Source organism: Rosa chinensis, chromosome 2, assembly GCF_002994745.2.
Source record: "Rosa chinensis cultivar Old Blush chromosome 2, RchiOBHm-V2, whole genome shotgun sequence".
In the NCBI taxonomy this organism is placed as follows: domain Eukaryota; kingdom Viridiplantae; phylum Streptophyta; class Magnoliopsida; order Rosales; family Rosaceae; genus Rosa; species Rosa chinensis.
The window spans coordinates 18,157,037-18,176,729 of record NC_037089.1 but is presented as its reverse complement, the minus strand read 5'-3'; the positions used below and the strand labels follow the sequence as shown (position 1 = coordinate 18,176,729).

Below are 19,693 nucleotides of genomic sequence, written 5' to 3'. Positions count from 1 at the left end.
TATCAATAATAATACACAATTCTCGCTGCAATTTCATTCTCTTACAACACGTTATCAGCACGAGCCCTAACCCTAGCCTAAAAGAAAAAGAAAACCCTAAAAACCCTTATCACCAAAAACGGCCGCAGCTTTCCAACCCTAGCAGCAAGCCCTACAGCCTCCTGCCCTAGCCCTGAAGCCTACTGTCGCAAGCACCGCAGCTACCTATCGCAAGCTCTAGCCTCCCCACCGCGCCACTGCAGCCTTGCCCTTGCAGCCCAAGCCTCGCATCTGCCTCTTGCGCTGTGCACCCGTGTGCCCGCCTGCCTCCAGAGACCCGCAGCTCTGCAGCCTACCCACCACCCCCCCCCCCCCCCCCCCCCCGCTGCGCGCTGCTGCCTACTGCAAACCCCCTGCTGCCCCCGCAGCCCACACTGCCCCTACAGCCAACGCACACTGCTATCATCTGCCAGCCCGCATGTCTGCTACGCGCCCATGCTCTCCTACCGCACACTTCCTGCGCCCTTGCACCTGCAGCCCTTGCGCAACACCCCGCAGCAGCACTCCCACAACGCACCAGCAGCCCCGCAGCACTGCTTCCTTGCATACACGCTGCCACTGCAGTCCCTGCTGCTCCACGTATCCGACACCGCTGCAAGCTCTACCCCATCACGCCTGCATCAACACGCGTATGACTCAAGCTCTAAACCATCAAGTAAGTTTTTAAAGATTAAAGTTCCTGCTTTCTTGTCTTTTAAATTCCTTTATTTGCTGCAGGATCTGTATAATACGAACATGGGTTCGATTATTTAATAAGCGAAATTATGAAAATTCACGCTAAACGAACTAAGAGCGTTCGTAATCAATGAACTAAGAGTGTTCATAATAAACGAACTAAGATCGCTTGTAATCAATGAACTAAGAGTGTTCATAATATTTGGACTAAGAGCGTCCGCATGCATCAAATTGTGACTATATTAAAACATCAATGTCTCGGTCTAATCCAAATATTCTTGGAAACCGATTTCTTGGTAGCATAGCTCGGAAATCATATTATTATTAGTTTTCGTGGAAGTTTAGCTCCGAAACTAATTCGTTCTTGTTTCACCCTTTTTTAGGATGTCAAACTCGAACATACTCGATTTTGTTCCATTGGATTATGCAGGCAAAAGATACCTAATGTGGGCTCAGGATGTTGAGCTCCACCTTATTGCCCGTGACTTATTGCATACAATACAAGAGCTTTGTCATAAAGGAACTGCTCCAGACCCTCAAACTGAGATCGACAATTCTAGGGTACTTGCCCTAATGATGCGTCACATGGATAGGGACCTCAGGTTTGAGTTCATGAAAGAGGATAGTGCTATAAAGCTATGGCAAGCGCTTTGTGAATGTTATGGCAACTTTCGTGACTCCATCCCTCCGAATTTAGAAGCAGAATGGAATGATCTTCACTTCTCTAACTTTGATACAGTCATACAATTTTATTCGGAAGCCCTCTGCATCACAAGAATGCGCTTCTGTGGCAAGATGATCACAGAAGAACATTTGATTGAGAAAACCCTCAATACCTTCCCTGTCTATGCTATGAGGTCCTGTGATTTATTTTGGACTCATATAAATACAAGACGGATCACAAGCTTTCAACAGCTTATTAAAGCTATGGAAATTGCCGAAAGGCAAGGCAACAAGCTTGTGAGAAGAGAAATTGATAGGCTTAGAGATAGCTATTCAGAGCATCATCCCATGGCTAGAAAAAGTCGCCTTAGACATCATGATCCATATGATCGAAATGCTCATGAAGGTAGTCGCCAAAGGCGACAATCACGCCACCGTAGGAGCGGTGACTTTGAGGGACGAAGGGTTGGAAACCATAGAGCCAACGTTGGCCATGGTCATTTTCCAACACCTCCGGTCCTAGGGACCACGCACATTACGCCAATGCGCCTCAATCAAGGGAGAATCCTCTTCATGGTGTCTATTTCTGATATAGAACGTCTGATCAATGGACCTGAATTTGCAATGTACCTAAGAAGGTAGCAGCATCATGGTAATCAAGACATCGAGTTTAAAAAAACTTTAAATCTGGCGATGAAGACAAAATGCAGCATATTTTTGTTTCGAATAGTCTTTTATTTTTCAAAGAATTATGTAATGGCAATTATGCCTTAATCAATAAATGACAATTTTGTATTAACTCTTTCTCAAGTGGCGCATCCAATGAAGTATGATGTCTAGGAAAGTAATTGAGATTAGTGGTACTTAAGAGAGCCTCACTCCACCGACATCTCTCTCTACTTCCCTGGTCATATTTGATTGGAGTTACAAAACGGATTGAGTGACTACGATTTGTCTAAGTTTGATTTTGGATTAGACTTTGGTTATAGAAACTTTGATGTAATCATTGGCTATTAATAAAGTGTCGATTCTTTAATGTCTTTGACATACCTTAATTCAAACTTTATTATTTTAAAGATATAAGAGCCAATGGTTTTCATATGGAAACACATTGTGAGAATGGACAAGAGTTCCTTTGCATCACCTCTAATGAGTACAGACATAAACGAGTATGAGAGAAATTTATGTGTCGCTCTAGTGGGTTGTATGCAACCACTATTCAAATCATTGAATCAAACCATGTCATGAGAGATGATTTATGGGATTCTGACACATATAGGCTTTGACATGACCATTTGGGACACCCAGGTCATGATATGATGATCTGTATATTAAAGACTTCACACGGACATCCATTCTTCAAAACGAAGAGAAGTAAGAACCAAAAATCGGTTCTAGGAGAAGCACATACGCCTCACAGCGCCAAGACTATGTATGACCGGCCACTTAGGGCAGGTGCCGTCTACCCCTACGGCAACAACATGGCTTTGACGCCATGGACTCCTCTTTGACTCCTTTTTCTACTTCTAAAGTCAATTGTGACTTCGTGGCTCAACCAAATTCTTCTTTGGTTGCTTCTAAAGCCCATCTTTCATTTTGCAAATCCTGCTCTTTAGCAAAGTTAGGATCGAGACCATCCCATGCAAAGGACACTAAGGAAATAATTTCATTCTTAAGAAGAATCCAAGGGGATTCTGTGGATCCTCAACCAACTTGGAGACTGCTTAGATGTTTTATGTTGTTGGTTGATATGCGGACACGCTGGTCACATGTCGCGCTATCATCCACAAGTAATGCTGCTTAAGATGAACTCCTAGCCCGAATCATATGGCTACAGGCTCACTACCCGGATCATCCCGTTCAGTCAATTCGACTTGAAAATGCTAGAGAGTTTACATCAAAAATTTTCGATAACTATTTCATATCATTGGGTATTGATATCAAGTATCATATTCCCATGTACACACCCAATTGGTCTCGCGGAAAAGTCACCATTAAAAGATTACGATGGTAGCCAAAACTTTGGTAATGCGCACCAATATTTCCACTTGGGTTATGCAATATCACATGTAGCTATGCTAATTCGTCTACGACTCATAGCAGCCACTCAAATTTTATTTACATTACAGCTAGGGATTGGGTTCGACTCTAATCTCTTACTTATGCATATTTGAGTGTGCAGTTTATGTGCCAATTGCACCGCCATAACGCATCAACATGAGTCAGTACAAGAAATGCATATATATATTTGTGTTGGACATAAGTCTCCAACCATAAGTCCGCTATGTAGAACCCTTGACGGGCGAACTCTGGATTTGCGGATTGTCACTTTGATGAGACAGTCTTCCAGTCGTTAGGGGAAGATTAGAACGTCAATGTTCAACAGCAACAACATGAATTGTCGTGGTCTGTCCCCACTATGTCTCATCTTCATCCCCTAAAAGTGACGAGATCACATATACTTGCTGCAAACATGTCTGCAAGGATTGATGTCCCCACAAGAGGACATGGTGCCACCCAGAGGAGATGGGTATGGCACCACTACCATGGATGGTGGCATGGTGACGCCACAAAGGTGACATAATGGCGTTATAGGCAATGGGCTCCGCTAAAGAGCGTAGGAGACCCATAAGTTCAATGGATTCTCGCCCTTGAAAGAGAGCGAGTTTGGCACAACTTGATCCATTAATCATTGATACTCAAAATCCATCTCATGAGAATATTCTGGATTGTGGTTATGTCCAAGAGACATTGTTGGGGGACGCCTAAATGTTAGAACCAATTCCTGAGGATATAGAGATTTTTACGTATTACACTAGTGTACATGAAGACGTGAAATTATTGACACAAATGACATCGAACCTTACTCCGTTGAAGAATGCCAACGTAAAGAAAATTGGCCTAAATGGAAAGATGCGATCCAAGTTGAATTGGATTCACTAACGAAGAGAGAGAATTTCAGGCCTGAGATGCCAACACCTCCTAACATAAAACCTGTTGACATCAATAGGTCTTCGTTAGATAGCGTGATGAGAAAAAGAGATGATAATCTCGCCTTATGGCTCAAGGTTTCTCACAAAACGCCCTAGAATCGACTACGAGAAGACATATTCTCTCGTAATGGATGTCATTGCATTCCACTACCTTATCAGTTTGGTAGTTTCCGAATAACTGAACATGCAACTTACGAATGTGGTCACTACGTATCTCTATGGGGATCTAGATAAGGAATATAATGAAGGTTCTTTTGGACTTCATTTACCCAAATCAAGTGTCTCTTGACCACGGAGCGCGTTTGCAATGAGGGTGAAATGCTCACTAAAGTGACTACTTGATTGGGAAGGGATATGATGAACTATGCCCATGCGTTTTCATGACAAGTTCTGGATTTGCAATTGTCACGGTTTATGTTGATAAACATAATTGGAACCCTTGAGAGCTAAGGGAAACCGTTGAATACCTGAAATCCGAGTTTGAGATGAAGGACATTGGGAGAACACGGTTTTGTCTAGATTTAGAACTTGTAACCGTGTCATTAAATGCTTTGCATTTTGATAAAGTCAAAGATGCACTCCCATGGTCATCCGTAGTCTTGGCCCTAAGAATGATCCGTTTCGTCCCAGGGATGATGACGAAAACGTGTTAATAGCAAAAGTGCTTACCTGAGTACAATAGGCGCATTATTGTACTTGTCACAATACAAGACTGGACACCTCATTTATGAACTTGTTGGCTAGATGTAACCCTGCACCAACGCAACGCCATTGGACTGGTATAAAGACAATCTTTCGTTACTTAAAATGTACGATAGATATGGGCTTGTTCTATCCCTGCAGAGAGAAAAGAATGACAGAAGAATGAGAACGGATCTCATTAGCCCAAGTGGCACCGTCCAAGACGCTGTGATCGGCAAAAACCGCCGGCCACCCATCTTCCTCCCTTACATCAAAACGATGATGATGTTTTAATGGATTTTGCTGATGTAGGGTATCTCTCTGACCCTCACAAAGGTCGCTCCCAAATGGGTTGTGTCTTTACCATGGGAAGCATTGCGATATCTTGGAGGTCTACAAAGCAGACCCTTGTTGCTACTTCCTCAAATCATGCAAAGATTATTGCTCTACATGAGGCCGTGCGAGAATGCATATGGCTGAGGTCTGTAATTAGACAAATTCGAGGAACTTGGGGTTTGAAGTCTACCACAGATGGACCTACATGCATTTATGAAGATAATGCAGCTTGTATTGAGCAAATGAAATTAGGTTTCATCAAGGGCGACAACACTAAGCATATATCGCCTAAGTTCTTTTACAATCAGCAACAACAAGCACCTCTAAATATTGAAGTGAATCAAATCCGATCTGAGGATAATGTAGCGGACTTATTTACTAAGTCGTTACCTAAATCCACCTTCGAGAAACATGTGAAGAGCATCAGATTGATAAAGTTATCCGAACTCCCATGATTGTAGCAATCAGGGGGAGATAATGACATTAGGGGGAGGTATGATGCCTACATGTTCGATCTCAAAGAGTGAAGGACGTGTTGTGATCTTTTTGTCCTTCGACCAGGGTTATTTTTGTCCCACAGGGTTTTTGTTACCTGGCAAGATTTTTAGTGAGGCAACAATCAAAGCGTCATCACCAAGTTTGAGTGGCACAAGGGGGAGTGTTGAAGGATGTCGACATCATGTGTGCCTCTTCAAACTAGGGTTTAGTCCTAGCGTTTTAATAGGAGAAGGTTCTAGATTTCCTAGTTATGTTCGAATTCTATTACCTTTCATGTACTTAGTAAATCCTTATATAAAGGGCACCTATTATCAATAATAATACACAATTCTCCCTGCAATTCCAGAACACTTTGTTTAGGTTTATTGCTTGTAAACCTAGGTTACTGTTCCGACTGCGTCAGGCAATAAACGTAAACAAAGTGTTCTGGAGTCCACCATAGATAAAAGAGAAAATTCTCTATTTGATTGATAAAAAAGATAATAGATAGTTCTGCAGCTGTTTAAGGTTGTTTATATATGGAAAAAGAAACCTTAGGGCGACTAACAATGAAACCCTAAAGTCCACGGGTTAAAACAAAACAAATCCAAATAAACTAGAAAACCTAAAATAAAATGAATGCAAAACTAGCCTAAAAATTATTAAATCACAAATCGGATAATTAAGACGATACATCCAAAATCTGATAGGGCTCACTAAAGTGAGTCTTGAAGATCTCGTCATTCCCATTCTGGAAAGGTATTATGCGTCTCAAACCGACATTCTGGCCAAAAGTTAGTCAAATCTGGTTCAAAATCAAAACCTAACTTTTCGCACGAGAAACCCGAAAAGTCCAAAACCAAATCTTCTTGAATATTCCAGCGGCTAGTAACCTGATTACGTGTGAGTTATCTATTTTCCAATCACTTTTCTTAATTTCACGCTGCTTCTTTATTTTTCTAGTTTTTCGGCTAAACCAGGCACATTCTCGTCCTACATCAGGTACAAAAGTGGCTGTGAAGCGAGCTTATATAAGCTAGATGAGCATGGATCAGGTTCAGGCCAAGGTCTTCTAGAATTCGATACAGAAATCATATTGTTGTCGAAAATACGCCACCGCCATCTTGTCTCCATAATTGATTACTGTAATGAAAGGTCTGAGATGATACTAGTGTAAAAGGGACGTTGAGAGATCATTTGTATGATTCGGATGTGCCTCGCTTGTCATGGAAGCAAAGACTTGAAATTTGTACTGGTGGGGTCTTCATTATCTCCACACAGGTGCAGCTGGGGGAATCATTCACCGTGATGTCAAGTCCACCAACATATTGCTTGATGAAAACCATGTAGCCAAAGTTGCAGATTTTGGCCTTTCGAGATCTGCAGCTCTCGATGAAACGCATGTCAGCACCAATGTTAAAAGGCACTTTTGGTTATCTTGATCCAGAGTACATGATGTCTGAACAGTTGACAGAAAAATCTGATGTTTACTCATTTGGTGTAGTTCTACTTGAAGTGTTGTGTGCAAGACCAGCTATTGATCCAACGCTTCCAAGAGAGCAAATGAAATTGACTGAATGGGGAATGCTTTGCCAGAAAAGAGGGCTGCTTGAAGAGATTGTTGATTCTCCACTAAAGGGTCAGATTGATCCTAACTCACTGCGTAAGTTTGGTGAGACGGTTGAGAAGTGTTTGCAAGAAGATGCTTGTGATAGGCCAACAATGGCTGATGTGCTGTGGGAGTATGGATTACAGCTTCAGCAAACAACAAAGCTTAAAGAGGTTCATGAGAACAGCACAACCATTGATGCTTCATCAGCAGCATTCGCTTTACCAAATGTTCAGCGTTTTCCTTCACTTGGTTCGACGAGGAATGGAGATGATATTAGGGAAGCCGACTTGGACACAACAGAAAGTGAAATTTTCTCTCAATTGAAAATTGGTGATGCCAGATAAATATGAACTTTGTCAGCTAACACTACTCTTGTTTAAGTTCCTTTAGCCTGTAGAAGTTAGATGTACCTTATCAATTAGAATCGTGTCTTTGATTTCATCAGCACCACTTTGCCATCTCTAATATGTGATATAATAGTATTAATTGTGTAAAAGTAACATATGGCAGACATTTGACTGTTCTCCTTGAGACTCTACTTCAATACTCTCATAGCCTAAACTCCAAGCTGCTAGTTAGCGTTTCATCCTTGTTCCAACATCCAGTATGTGTCCTCAGGCCAAACCTGACTCAGACAAGTCACAAAATGTAGAGATTAGGAACAGGACAGTAACAGTAGGATCAGGATACAAAAAGGTTCAGATTAAAGTAGACTCAAAACTGTGATAATTAAAAAACACTTTAACCTTTAAAACGAAAAATTCAGTAGAAGATCAGGAGTGGACGGATATCTTTTATAATTTCACTCTACAGTTGTGCAAAATTATCTGTGTGTGTGTGTATCATAAAAAAGTTATCATGTTATGGGTTTTCTTACTTTGATTTTTCGACTCAGGCTGTATCCAGAAGTTTCTTTGTAATTTAATCATTTGTTGGAGCTAGTTGAGTTCACTAGGTTGTGGTAGAGGTTTCACAGTTGCATTATATTATCAAAATTAAGTTCTTCCACAGACTGGCTCTCTCATTTTCTGGTAATCTGGACTAGTTCCTTTTGGGGTCCATTGAAGTTTCTGCTTTTCTCATCCAGGGCAAAAAGAGTAAAAGGACAGCTTGATGACTTATCAAACTTTTCAGTAGTGGAAGATACTTTCGTGAATTATGTGATTCGCTTTAACTAGAAGATAAGTATCCTCCATTTATCTGTTCAGTGACATCAGTCTATGAAATTTAAGGGCTATTTAGATAAATCTACCAATATTATAACTTTGTTGATGTTTCACTTTTTCCTATTCCAAGTCTTGCACATAATTTCTCCGTTCAGATTCCATATAAAGTCCATCATTCCCAATGACAGTGCTTCTGCTAAGAAACTAGCAAACTCCATTATTGGTCATGGAAAATCCTCATAATTGTAGAACCCTCCATATCCCTTTGTTTTCTCAGCTTGTTCTTCTCCTTCAGTTCTCATCCCTTCACTTTCTCTCTTTAGCTTATGAAGTCCAAGAAAAGTATTTCGTCAATTGTGGATCAGATGCTAATCTGGACCTCAATGGTCGGAATTTCATTGGGGATTTGAAGCCTGATTCCTTCTCTTTCTCAAAGGGAAGTGAGACTATCAAAGGCACCAACCTTACGATATCAAGTCTCTACCAGACAGCAAGAGTTTTCAGTCAACAATCCTACTACAATTTCGAAATCACTGAAACCGGTACTTATCTGGTACGCCTGCACTTCTTTCCCTTTTCTTCGGCCTCAAGTAATCTTTCTACTGGAATTTTTAATGTTTCGGATTCCAAGTTCACTCTGTTGAACAATTTCACTAGCGACTCTGCTATAATAAAGGAATTCTTTCTTGGAATTAATAGTACCGACTCATTTAAACTATATTTTACACCTCAATCATCATCTTTTGCTTTTGTAAACGCCATTGAAGTCTTCCTTGCACCTTCAAATTTCACCCCTGAGAATTACAACAGTAATCTTCCTTTACACACAACTTACCGAGTGAATGTTGGAGGCCCAGTGCTCTCACCAGATAATGACGTCACAATATGGAGAAACTGGGAAAAAGATTATATTTATCTGTCTGATCCCAACTCTGCCAAAGATGTTCCTAACCAAAATACCCAGCTTAATTATACGTACTATAATAAGGATCAAGCTGATGATTTTGTTGCATCTACTAATTTTATTGCCCCGGATTTGGTTTACCAGACAGCTAAAGAGATGACTGGCAATTCCTCCAACATAACATGGTCATTTAGTGTGAGGAGGAATGCTAGGTACATTGTCCGTGCACACTTCTGTGACATTGTTTCTGTTTCCGCTCATACTATAGTGTTTGATTTGTATTCGAATGGCAACTTCCGTAAGCAGATCTTTGGACTGGATTCCCCTTTTGTTCAAGCGTTGGCTACTCCTTTCTACTATGATTTTGTGGTGAATGCTACTGATTCTAAACTCATTAACATCAGAATAGCCCCTAACTTGACCAATACAACAATAGAAAATGCCTTTCTGAATGGGCTGGAAATATTGGAGATATTGGAGGGAACAGCTCTAATTTATAATTTGGAAGAGTCCAAGAAGGTAAGTGTGGCTCTTGTGGTTGGATCAGTTCTCGGAGGAGGCCTGTTTCTTTTCATCATTGGATTCATGTTGTGTTTGAGACACAAAAAGGCGAGAAAGAGGAACAGAGGAGGGATTTCCCACAACCTTGGGTTGAAGATATCTTTTGCTCAAATCCGGTCTGCAACAAACAACTTTGATCCGAAAATGCAGATAGGTGTGGGTGGTTTTGGGTATGTTTATAAAGGAACTCTCTCTAATGGCACCAAAGTGGCTGTGAAGCGTTGTAAGCAAGAGGGGCAAAGGTCAGGCCAAGGCCTTCCAGAATTCGAAACAGAAATCATAGTGTTGTCCAAAATCCGCCACCGCCATCTTGTCTCCTTAATTGGTTACTGTGATGAAGGGTCTGAGATGATACTAGTGTATGAGTTCATGGAAAAAGGGACCTTGAGAGATCATTTGTATGAATCGGATGTGCCTCGCTTGTCGTGGAAGCAAAGACTTGAAATTTGCATAGGTTCAGCAACTGGACTTGATTATCTTCATAAAGGTGCAGCAGGGGGCATCATCCACCGTGATGTGAAGTCCACCAACATATTGCTTGATGAGAACCTTGTTGCTAAAGTCGCTGACTTCGGGCTTTCGAGGTCTGGCCCTCTTGATGAAACTCATGTCAGCACGGTTGTGAAAGGCACTATCGGTTACCTTGATCCCGAGTACATGATGTCACAGCAGCTGACAGAGAAGTCTGATGTGTACTCATTTGGTGTAGTTCTTCTTGAGGTGTTATGTGGAAGACCTGCTATTGATATAACGCTTCCAAGAGAGAAAGTGAACTTAGCTGAATGGGTTGTGCTGTGCAAGAAAGAAGGGTTGCTAGAAGAGGTCATTGACGTTTCATTGAAGGGTCATATTGATCCTAGCTCACTGAGACATTTTATTGAGACTGCAGAGAAGTGTTTGCAACACGATTCTTCTGATAGGCCCACTATGGCTGAGGTGCTGTGGGATTTGGACTATACATTGAAGCTTCATCAAACTGCGAGGCTTGGAGAAGCCCATGAGGACAGCACTACAAGTGCTTCATCAGCTTTTTTACTACCAAATATTCGGCATTTTGCTTCACTTGATTCGACAGTTAACAGAGCTGATATGAGGGACGATGAGATGGAGTCCACAGAAAGCGAAATTTTCTCCCAACTGAGAATCGGCGAGGCCAGATAAATTTGTTCAGTTTGTGACTTGTGAGGTAAGTTGACCTTTGTTTCGAGTTTCCTTGTGAGTGGTTGGTGTTATTCCTATGTTTGATTGTATTAGCAGTTTTAGCACTGCTTTAGTATTAGTGGAGCATAAGTCGAAGTTACATTTTCTATGAAAGCTAAACTGCTTCATACATTTGCTTTGGCCTGTATGATTATCTCTTTCAAAACCCCATTATCCTTATTATAAACTATATATTGAATAGCAAATATATTAACGGTAATGCTATTCAGATTTCAGATTCACCACATTTATGGCTTTTTTTATTAACTTTAGTTTGTGTCGGCCAAACAAAAAGACAAGGCCCACTTTGGCTAGGTGCCTTAGGCTTGTAGCTGCTTGTACCAAGATGTCAAAAATGCGTACTTTTTAGCTCCAAATTGCTGGAGATCGATCGTCTAAAACTATACTTGGCCTCTGGCTTTTACTAGCAAATGAAAAACGGTATCTGATGCTTATTCTTTGCTTTATTGATCCTGGCTCGGTATTACAAACTCTAGGGTTTAAGTTGATTAAGAACTCTGCATACGCATCCATTCAAAATTAATTAGTTATGGATGAAGAGACTCAAACTCTTATAAACTATTTCGTAAGGTCTCTATTTTTCGGACCAGGACAACACTCCACATCCTCACATTCTACTGATCTCATATCATTAAGTTCTAGGATTCAATGCTATGAACAAACAAAGTCTAGCAAATTAAAACAAGTAGAGACAAACCCAAATGAGGATTCTGATCATTTGACGAGTACATATCATTAAGTTCTAGGATTCAATGCTATGAACAAACAAAGTCTAGCAAATTAAAGTCAAATATAAGAAGATTGAGAGAATGAATTGTCTGATATTCTATTCATCTCACTGTGGAGGTATATAAAGAAGATTACAAGAGTACAATAGGTAAGTATTAACTACGAAATAATTACAATATATTCTATTCCTAACGTTACGCTATGACTCACGCTAACACTCCCCCTCAAGTTGGCGCATACACATCAACCATGCCCAACTTGCTTAGTGAGTCATAAAACGCCTTTCTGGAAACTCCTTTGGTAAGCATATCTGCAAGTTGCTCTTCGGTTGGAACAAAAGGAAAGCTAATAATTTTGGCATCTAGCTTCTCCTTTATAAAGTGACGATCAACCTCGACATGTTTAGTACGATCATGTTATACTGGATTCTGTGTTATGTCAATGGCTGCCTTGTTGTCACAATACAACTGCATAGTACCTTTGAGTTTGAAACCCAGATCACGTAACAGATTTCTCAGCCACAACAATTCACATACTCCGTGAGCCATACCTCTGTACTCGGCCTCAGCACTAGATCGTGCCACAACTTTCTGTTTCTTACTCTTCCACGTAACCAAATTACCTCCCACAAAGGTAAAGTAACCTGATGTTGACCTCCTATCTGTAATATTTCCAGCCCAATCTGCATCTGTAAAGCCACAAACCTCAAGGATGTTGTTGTGTTTAGAAAACAATACTCCCCTTCCTGGAGCTGACTTCAGGTACTTCAAAATTCGCATAACAGCATCCATGTGACTCTCACTCGGGTCATGCATGAACTGACTCACCACACTCACTGCATATGCAACATCTGGTCTAGTATGAGCCAAATAAATCAAGCGCCCAACTAACCTCTGATAGCGAGCACGATCAGTAGGTACCTGATCAGGATACTCAGCTAAACAATGATTCTGCTCAATAGGAGTATCAATAGGTCTGCAATCCAACAAACCTGTCTCTGTTAGCAAGTCAAGAACGTTCTTCCTCTGGCATAGATAGATCCCTTCTCTCCCCCTGGCTACCTCAATTCCTAAGAAGTACTTAAGTTCACCTAAGTCCTTCATCTCAAACTCAGAGGCTAGCTGTCTATGCAGCCTATCCATCTCAACAGTATCATTGCCGGTGATTACCATATCATCCACATAAATAATTAGAGTTGTTACCTTCCCTTGTTGATGCTTGAGGAATAAGGTATGATCTGAGTTGCTCTGTTTGTAACCAACCTTCCGCATGAACTGTGAAAATCGCCCAAACCAAGCACGAGGCGACTGTTTGAGACCATACAGAGACTTTCTCAATTTGAATACAAAATCACCAGGAGAAGCAACTACATACCCAGGTGGAAGGCTCATGTACACTTCCTCGGCTAACTCTCCATGAAGAAATGCATTCTTGACATCAAACTGTCGGAGTGGCCAGTTTAAACTAGCAGCAAACGAGAGCAGAACCCGAATAGTGTTCATCTTGGCAACAGGAGCAAATGTTTCATCGTAGTCTATACCATACGTCTGAGTAAACCCCTTTGCTACAAGGCGTGCTTTATACCGATTCACTGATCCATCTGGATTATGTTTCACAGTAAACACCCATCGACAACCTACAGCCTTCTTGCCGTGTGGTGGAGACACAAGTTGCCAAGTATTGTTCTTCTGTAATGCCTCCATCTCTTCCTCCATTGCCTTCCTCCACTTTGGATCCCCCAATGCATCCTGCACTCTGTTAGGTACTGATACAGCAGATATTTGATTCACAAATGATTCATATGACTTAGACAACCTCCTAGTGGACATATAATTGGCTACTGGGTATTTTGATTTGGCAGTAAGAGTAGGTTCATATCTTTTGGCTGATTGACCTCGAGTGGTCCTATTTGGTAACACATATTGCTCAACATTAGACTCACTATTGCTAGTACCAGTGGGTTGACATACCTCAAATGGATGATCTTCAGTACCAGGAAGTTGTGGGTCAGGGGTAGAAGTGATGGCAGGAGGGGCAGTTGTGTCTTCAACTGCAGTTTCAATGCTTGAGACTGGTGTCTGGACGTCTGGAGCCTCTGCTTCTGGAGGTGAGGAGCTGATGCTCTCAACTGGATCCGGCAAAGTGCCTCCTGCCTGTGCGACTTCTCCACTTTCTGATTCCTCCCCCTCTCCACGATACAGCTCTTCAAAATATGAAGTCTCCCCCTGAAGAGCTGTAGTTGAGGAGGAAAAATAACTCATGTCCTCAAAGAAAGTAACATCCATAGTGACATAGTACTTTCTGGTGGGTGGATGATAACACTTGTACCCTTTCTGATAACCGCCGTAGCCCACAAACACACACTTCAGTGCTCGGGCATCCAATTTAGACCGCTGGTTTTTAGGAATATGGACAAAAACAACACAACCAAAGACACGAGCTGGAAGATTATGAAAGGAAGGTAAGGAAACATGAGATGCAAGAACCTCAAATGGAATTCGTCCCTGAAGGACACTAGATGGAAGACGATTGATAAGATGAGAGGAAGCATGAATGGCATCACCCCAAAGATACTTAGGCATATGAGCACTAAAGAGAAGGGCACGAGCCATATCAAGTAAATGACGGTTTTTCCTTTCAGACACTCCATTTTGTTCTGGTGTTTGTGGACATGTGGTTTGGTGAACAATCCCATGGGTTTTGAAAAACTCTTGGAAAGCATGATTAACATATTCTCCCCCATTGTCAGAACGAAGAACTTTAATGGTGCTATGGTATTGTGTTTGAACAAGAGTACGAAAAGTTTGAAAAGCTAGAAAGACTTCATCTTTGGTTTTAAGAAGAGCAACCCATGACAATCGCGTACAATCATCAATAAACAACACAAAATATCTCATACCAAACACAGTGGGTTCTCTAGAAGGTCCCCAAACATCAGAATGAATCAACTCAAAAGGAATAATACTTTTATTAGAAACACTAGGAGAATAAGTAGCACGATGACTCTTGGCCAAGACACATGTTTCACAATGTAAAGCAGACTCATCCACACCAATAAACAGGGTAGGCATGGTTTTTCTCATAAGACTAAAAGATGGATGCCCTAAACGGCGATGCCACAACCAAATTTCACTTAGCTTATCAGAATTCGAAGTCAAAGCGGTGCGGGACTGTGCTCCTGGTTTCTCCCCTGCGTATGTCTGATCCAGATGGAACAACCTGCCCCTCAGATACCCCCGACCAATTAACTCCCTGGTGAGAAGATCCTGAAAAATCACATACATAGGATAAAAGGTTATGGAGCTTTTAGACTCAGTATTCAACTGTGGAACAGATATCAAGTGATGAGACAAGTCAGGCACATATAACACATTATGAAGTTCTAAAGTGGGAGTAATACGCACTGACCCTGACCCTAACACAGGAAAAGCCTCACCATTGGCATTGGTGACATAGGACACTGGTGGGGAAGACAATTCAGTAAAATATGATTTATCATAAGTCATATGGTCAGAGGCACCAGAATCAATAATCCATGTATCAGAACCAACAAAGTTAGAAACCTTTAAAGCCATACCAATCTTACCACGACCAGCTATAGAGGCTGTAGGAAGAGCCCCTCCTGCCGTATGATGATCTTGTCCAGTCACTCCATAGAAATCTGGTTCTTGAACCAATTGAACAGCAGCTGCTCTCGCCTTAGGACGATAACCTTGCTTTTTAGGTTTAAGATATGGGTGTAGTTTCCAACAAGTCTCTCTAACATGGCCAATATCATTGCAATAAGAACACTGAGGACGAGGGCGGTGGGCAAAAGCTGGCGGAGGTCCTTGTTGATGATGTGGGACCGAAGGCTGCTGTTGGAGGAAAGGTGTTGGTGCTTGAATGGCGAGGCTAGAAACTTCAACTTGTGCATGTTTGAGACTGTCCTGCTGAGATTCATCCTTACGAATATAGGTAAAAGCTGTGGTCAAGCTAGGAGGGTCTGGCATTCTAAGCAACTCTCCCTTGGCACTATTATGTGTTGCATCAAGTCCTCTCAAGAATGCATGAACCCGCTCAAGTTCCTTCTCTTTCTGGTACCATGCAATATCCTCCTGATTCTTGATCTTACAAGGACGCTTCTGATCAATTTCAGCCCACACATTCTTCAGCTTGGTAAAAAACACTGACACTGGTTGCCCATGCTGTTGCATTCCTGCAGCTTTGCACATCAGTTCATGAACCTGTATAAAATCAGACTCATTTGTATAGAGATCTCCCAGTGTTTTCCATATTGCCTCAGCGGTTTCACACTCCTCCACCATCTGTAGCATATCCTCAGTCATGGCTCGAAATAGAATTGACATTACAACCCATCATCGTCTTCCCACTTAGCATAAGCTTCCACATCATCTGCACTAGGAGCCTTGATTGTTCCAATCACATGCCCCATCTTGTGTATCCCACGGAGATAAACAGACATAATCTTCTTCCATGTTCGGAAATTGGTACCGGTAAGTTTGGTCCCCCCAAAAGATCCACCTTCTGAGCTTTTTACAGAAACTTCAACCTTCTGGACCTCACTGGTCTTAGAATTGGAACGCTGATCATCTTTCGTTTCTCCCATTGAAATAGGCAACAACAATGCAGACAAATCTCAAAGTAGGCAGCGGAAATAAGACAAACAGAAGGCTCCAAAAAATAATAGTAACAGATTTTTTTTTTTTTTTTTTTTTTTTTTTTTTGGAACCTGTTAGAATTGACTGGGTTGACCGAGTTTGAGATGAGTTGACTCACTGACCGAGTTGGGGCGAGTTGACGAGTTGACTCACTGAGGAGCAAACTCGGTCTGATAGAGCGATGGAGAACGCTGACAACCTGGACGACGTTGGCTGAAGAACGATGTTGGGTGGACTGCAACTGGACTGGGCTGCGACGAATTGGACGGCGGTCCCTGAAGACGAAGCCGATCGAAGATGAGCGCCGGCGATCGTGAACTGAAGATGAAGCCGAGCTGGACGAGGATGAAGCCGATCTGGAAGGGAGACGAAGCCCGCGATCTGAACAGAGGGAGGCGGTCTGAACAGAGGGAGCCGGTGTGGCCGGGTGGACGGAGCGGACCTGGTTTGGATTGATAGGGAAAAAGCACCAGGTCGGTCTCTAAGGAGACGAAGACCAGTATTTGATGAAGACCGGGAAAAAAAAAGGCAAAACAAAACCCAAACAAAGGGGTTTAGTTATGTATAAGTGTCTCGAAAAACAGAAAACTAACCAGACAAAGTCCTTTCGGATCTTTGCTCTGATACCAAGTCAAATATAAGAAGATTGAGAGAATGAATTGTCTGATATTCTATTCATCTCACTGTGGAGGTATATAAAGAAGATTACAAGAGTACAATAGGTAAGTATTAACTACGAAATAATTACAATATATTCTATTCCTAACGTTACGCTATGACTCACGCTAACAATTAAAACAAGTAGAGACAACCCAAATGAGGATTCTGATCATTTGACGAGTACCAGCAACAAGAATAGTATTTCTATTACTAGCAAAACTATCTTCTTTACGAGTACTACATAGCTAGCTAGAAGTTAATTACAATTTACACACACCAATGAAGAAGCAATATTTCCGAAACATTATGATCGTAACCTCTAGTGGCCAGAGCCCTTCCTGCTAGGTCCAGAAGCCATAGTAGACATCTGATACCTTACGAAAACCCTGTCCCCCATCTTCTTCACAGACCTCCAAACCGACACTTTTCGGATGATCATCGTACCGCTCTCTGCAGCACCACTATCAGTACTCGTGCTCTTAAGTCTTAACTCCTGATCGAAGAGCTTGACACTCAACCAGAATGTCATTGGAGTTTGAGAGCACCAAAATCATCACCAAGTACTGGGAGTCAGGATGTACTGGGAGGATTTCTTTGCAACTTTCACTCTTTTCTTATAGTGGAAGGCATATCTATTGGAAAACAAGTTCTTCAACACAATATTGATGTTGAGATTTCACAGTTGCGAACTTATGATTATTTATCACTCTAGACACTGTAAAAATGTGGTTTGACTTACCCCAACGTGTGGTTGGCTTGACTTTGGGATCATTGATTCAATGTTTAAACTTTAAAGAGTTGGAGTGTCAGTGAGATGGAGATAGATATGACCATAGGTAAAGGACTCAGCATGACTAAAGCTGTTCCAATGTTCTTTCTTAGATAAAAATGCAGGACATAATTAGAATTCTGTAATTTCAATCAGACGTCATACTTCCATGTATTAAGCCTTGTGATCAAATAACGTGTATAGGTATTATCACAGCACACACTAATTGGTAGTTTCTATTTGTGTGTTATGGTTTGTTAAGAACAAGAATAGCACAGTGATCTCTTTTACAACTTGTAGATCCTAGAAGGAGCCTAGAGGGGGGGTGAATAGGCTCATAGCCAAGTTTTTTCGTTCAAAAACCTTTCTCAGGGATTGCAACAGGGTGATCAATCCTGAGAACTGATAATGAACAAATTGTATTGTAAATTCAACAAACCAACTAAAGCAATAAAGAACACATGTTTTGTTGACGCAGTAAAACCCTATCAAGGGAAAACATCTGCGTGGCCTTTTCTCTTGAAAGACCAAATCGAAATCACTAATGAAACAGATTACAAGTTTACAACACTTGGATTGCACTGACGCGGAAATCCTTCTAGACTAACTCACTAGACTATTGTAATCACTCCTTGCTAATTGTTTACACAAGTGAATAACTCAGAAATCTCAACTATGACACAAGCTATGAACGCAGCAAGTTCGACTTGGAGATTTCACCTTTGAAGCTTACAATTCCCAACTGAACTCATGGGATGCAAGAGATGAATATGCATGAATGGTTTTGTGTTTTTCAAATTGTTTTCAACATGGAACAAGACAAAACAGAAAACCAAAGAGATAAACTCTTGATAAACAAAGGGACTGAAACACAAACGTATTTTCAATACCCGAAATGGAACAGAGAACCCATATATATAGAGGAGGAAGAGAAAGGACAGTTCACTCAAAGACCCCTTAAGCTCAAATGGAGTTGGTAAACCCATACCCACAATTTCATATTGCACATGTAAACCCATACTCCTAATTTCAATTGGGAATACCAATTCTATAAGCCAAACACTCCAACTCCTTAATCAAAACTGACACAAGAAGGGAACCCATGAAAAACCATTGATTTTTTTAAAGAGATGTCATGTATGAGCTTACTTGAGCCATGATGAAGAGGGGTCTTCTTTTGATCTTCAAGTTTGAAGCTTGATCTTGGACAAGATAGGAAGATGAGATGGGATTGGGAACCACGACAACAAGGCAGCAAACTGAGATTAGGTTGCAAGTTGCAATTGAACTTTTCTTCAAACTTGGTCTTGGTGTTTGACAGCAAGGCAGCCCCAAAGAGAAGAAGAGGCAAGTTCAATTATGCTAAGATGGGGAAGCTGACAGCAAACAGATCTTCAAGTCTTCAAGGGGGTCTTCGACAACAAGACAACCACACAATTGTGGGATAATTATAATTAACCATTTATGGACTTGGGTTGCATACTTGGACTCCTAACCCATGGGCTTAATAGGAGAGATGTTTTGTTAAAGTGAGGAATGCCAATAC

General features: G+C 41.4%; 1 protein-coding gene and 1 pseudogene across 1 annotated transcript; both read left to right on the top strand.

The window, feature by feature from the left end:
• The first annotated feature begins 474 nt into the window (after nucleotides 1-474).
• On the top strand, nucleotides 475-7,997 carry LOC112183827 (annotated as a pseudogene).
• Nucleotides 7,998-8,724: 727 nt separating this feature from the next.
• Nucleotides 8,725-11,549, top strand: LOC112190631 (probable receptor-like protein kinase At2g23200). The gene is made up of 2 exons (XM_040515218.1): nucleotides 8,725-9,195; nucleotides 9,691-11,549. The coding sequence occupies exons 1-2, from the start codon at nucleotides 8,869-8,871 to the stop codon at nucleotides 11,266-11,268; spliced, it is 1,905 nt and encodes a 634-aa protein (XP_040371152.1). The 5' UTR covers nucleotides 8,725-8,868; the 3' UTR covers nucleotides 11,269-11,549.
• The last annotated feature ends 8,144 nt before the right edge of the window (nucleotides 11,550-19,693 follow it).

Bases quoted from the DNA above. Each gene is read 5' to 3' on its own strand.
- LOC112190631 (XM_040515218.1), top strand. From the start codon at position 8,869: ATGGAAAATCCTCATAATTGTAGAACCCTCCATATCCCTTTGTTTTCT. The intron at 9,196-9,690 runs GTACGCCTGCAC...TTGGTTTACCAG, and splicing joins CTGAAACCGGTACTTATCTG to ACAGCTAAAGAGATGACTGG.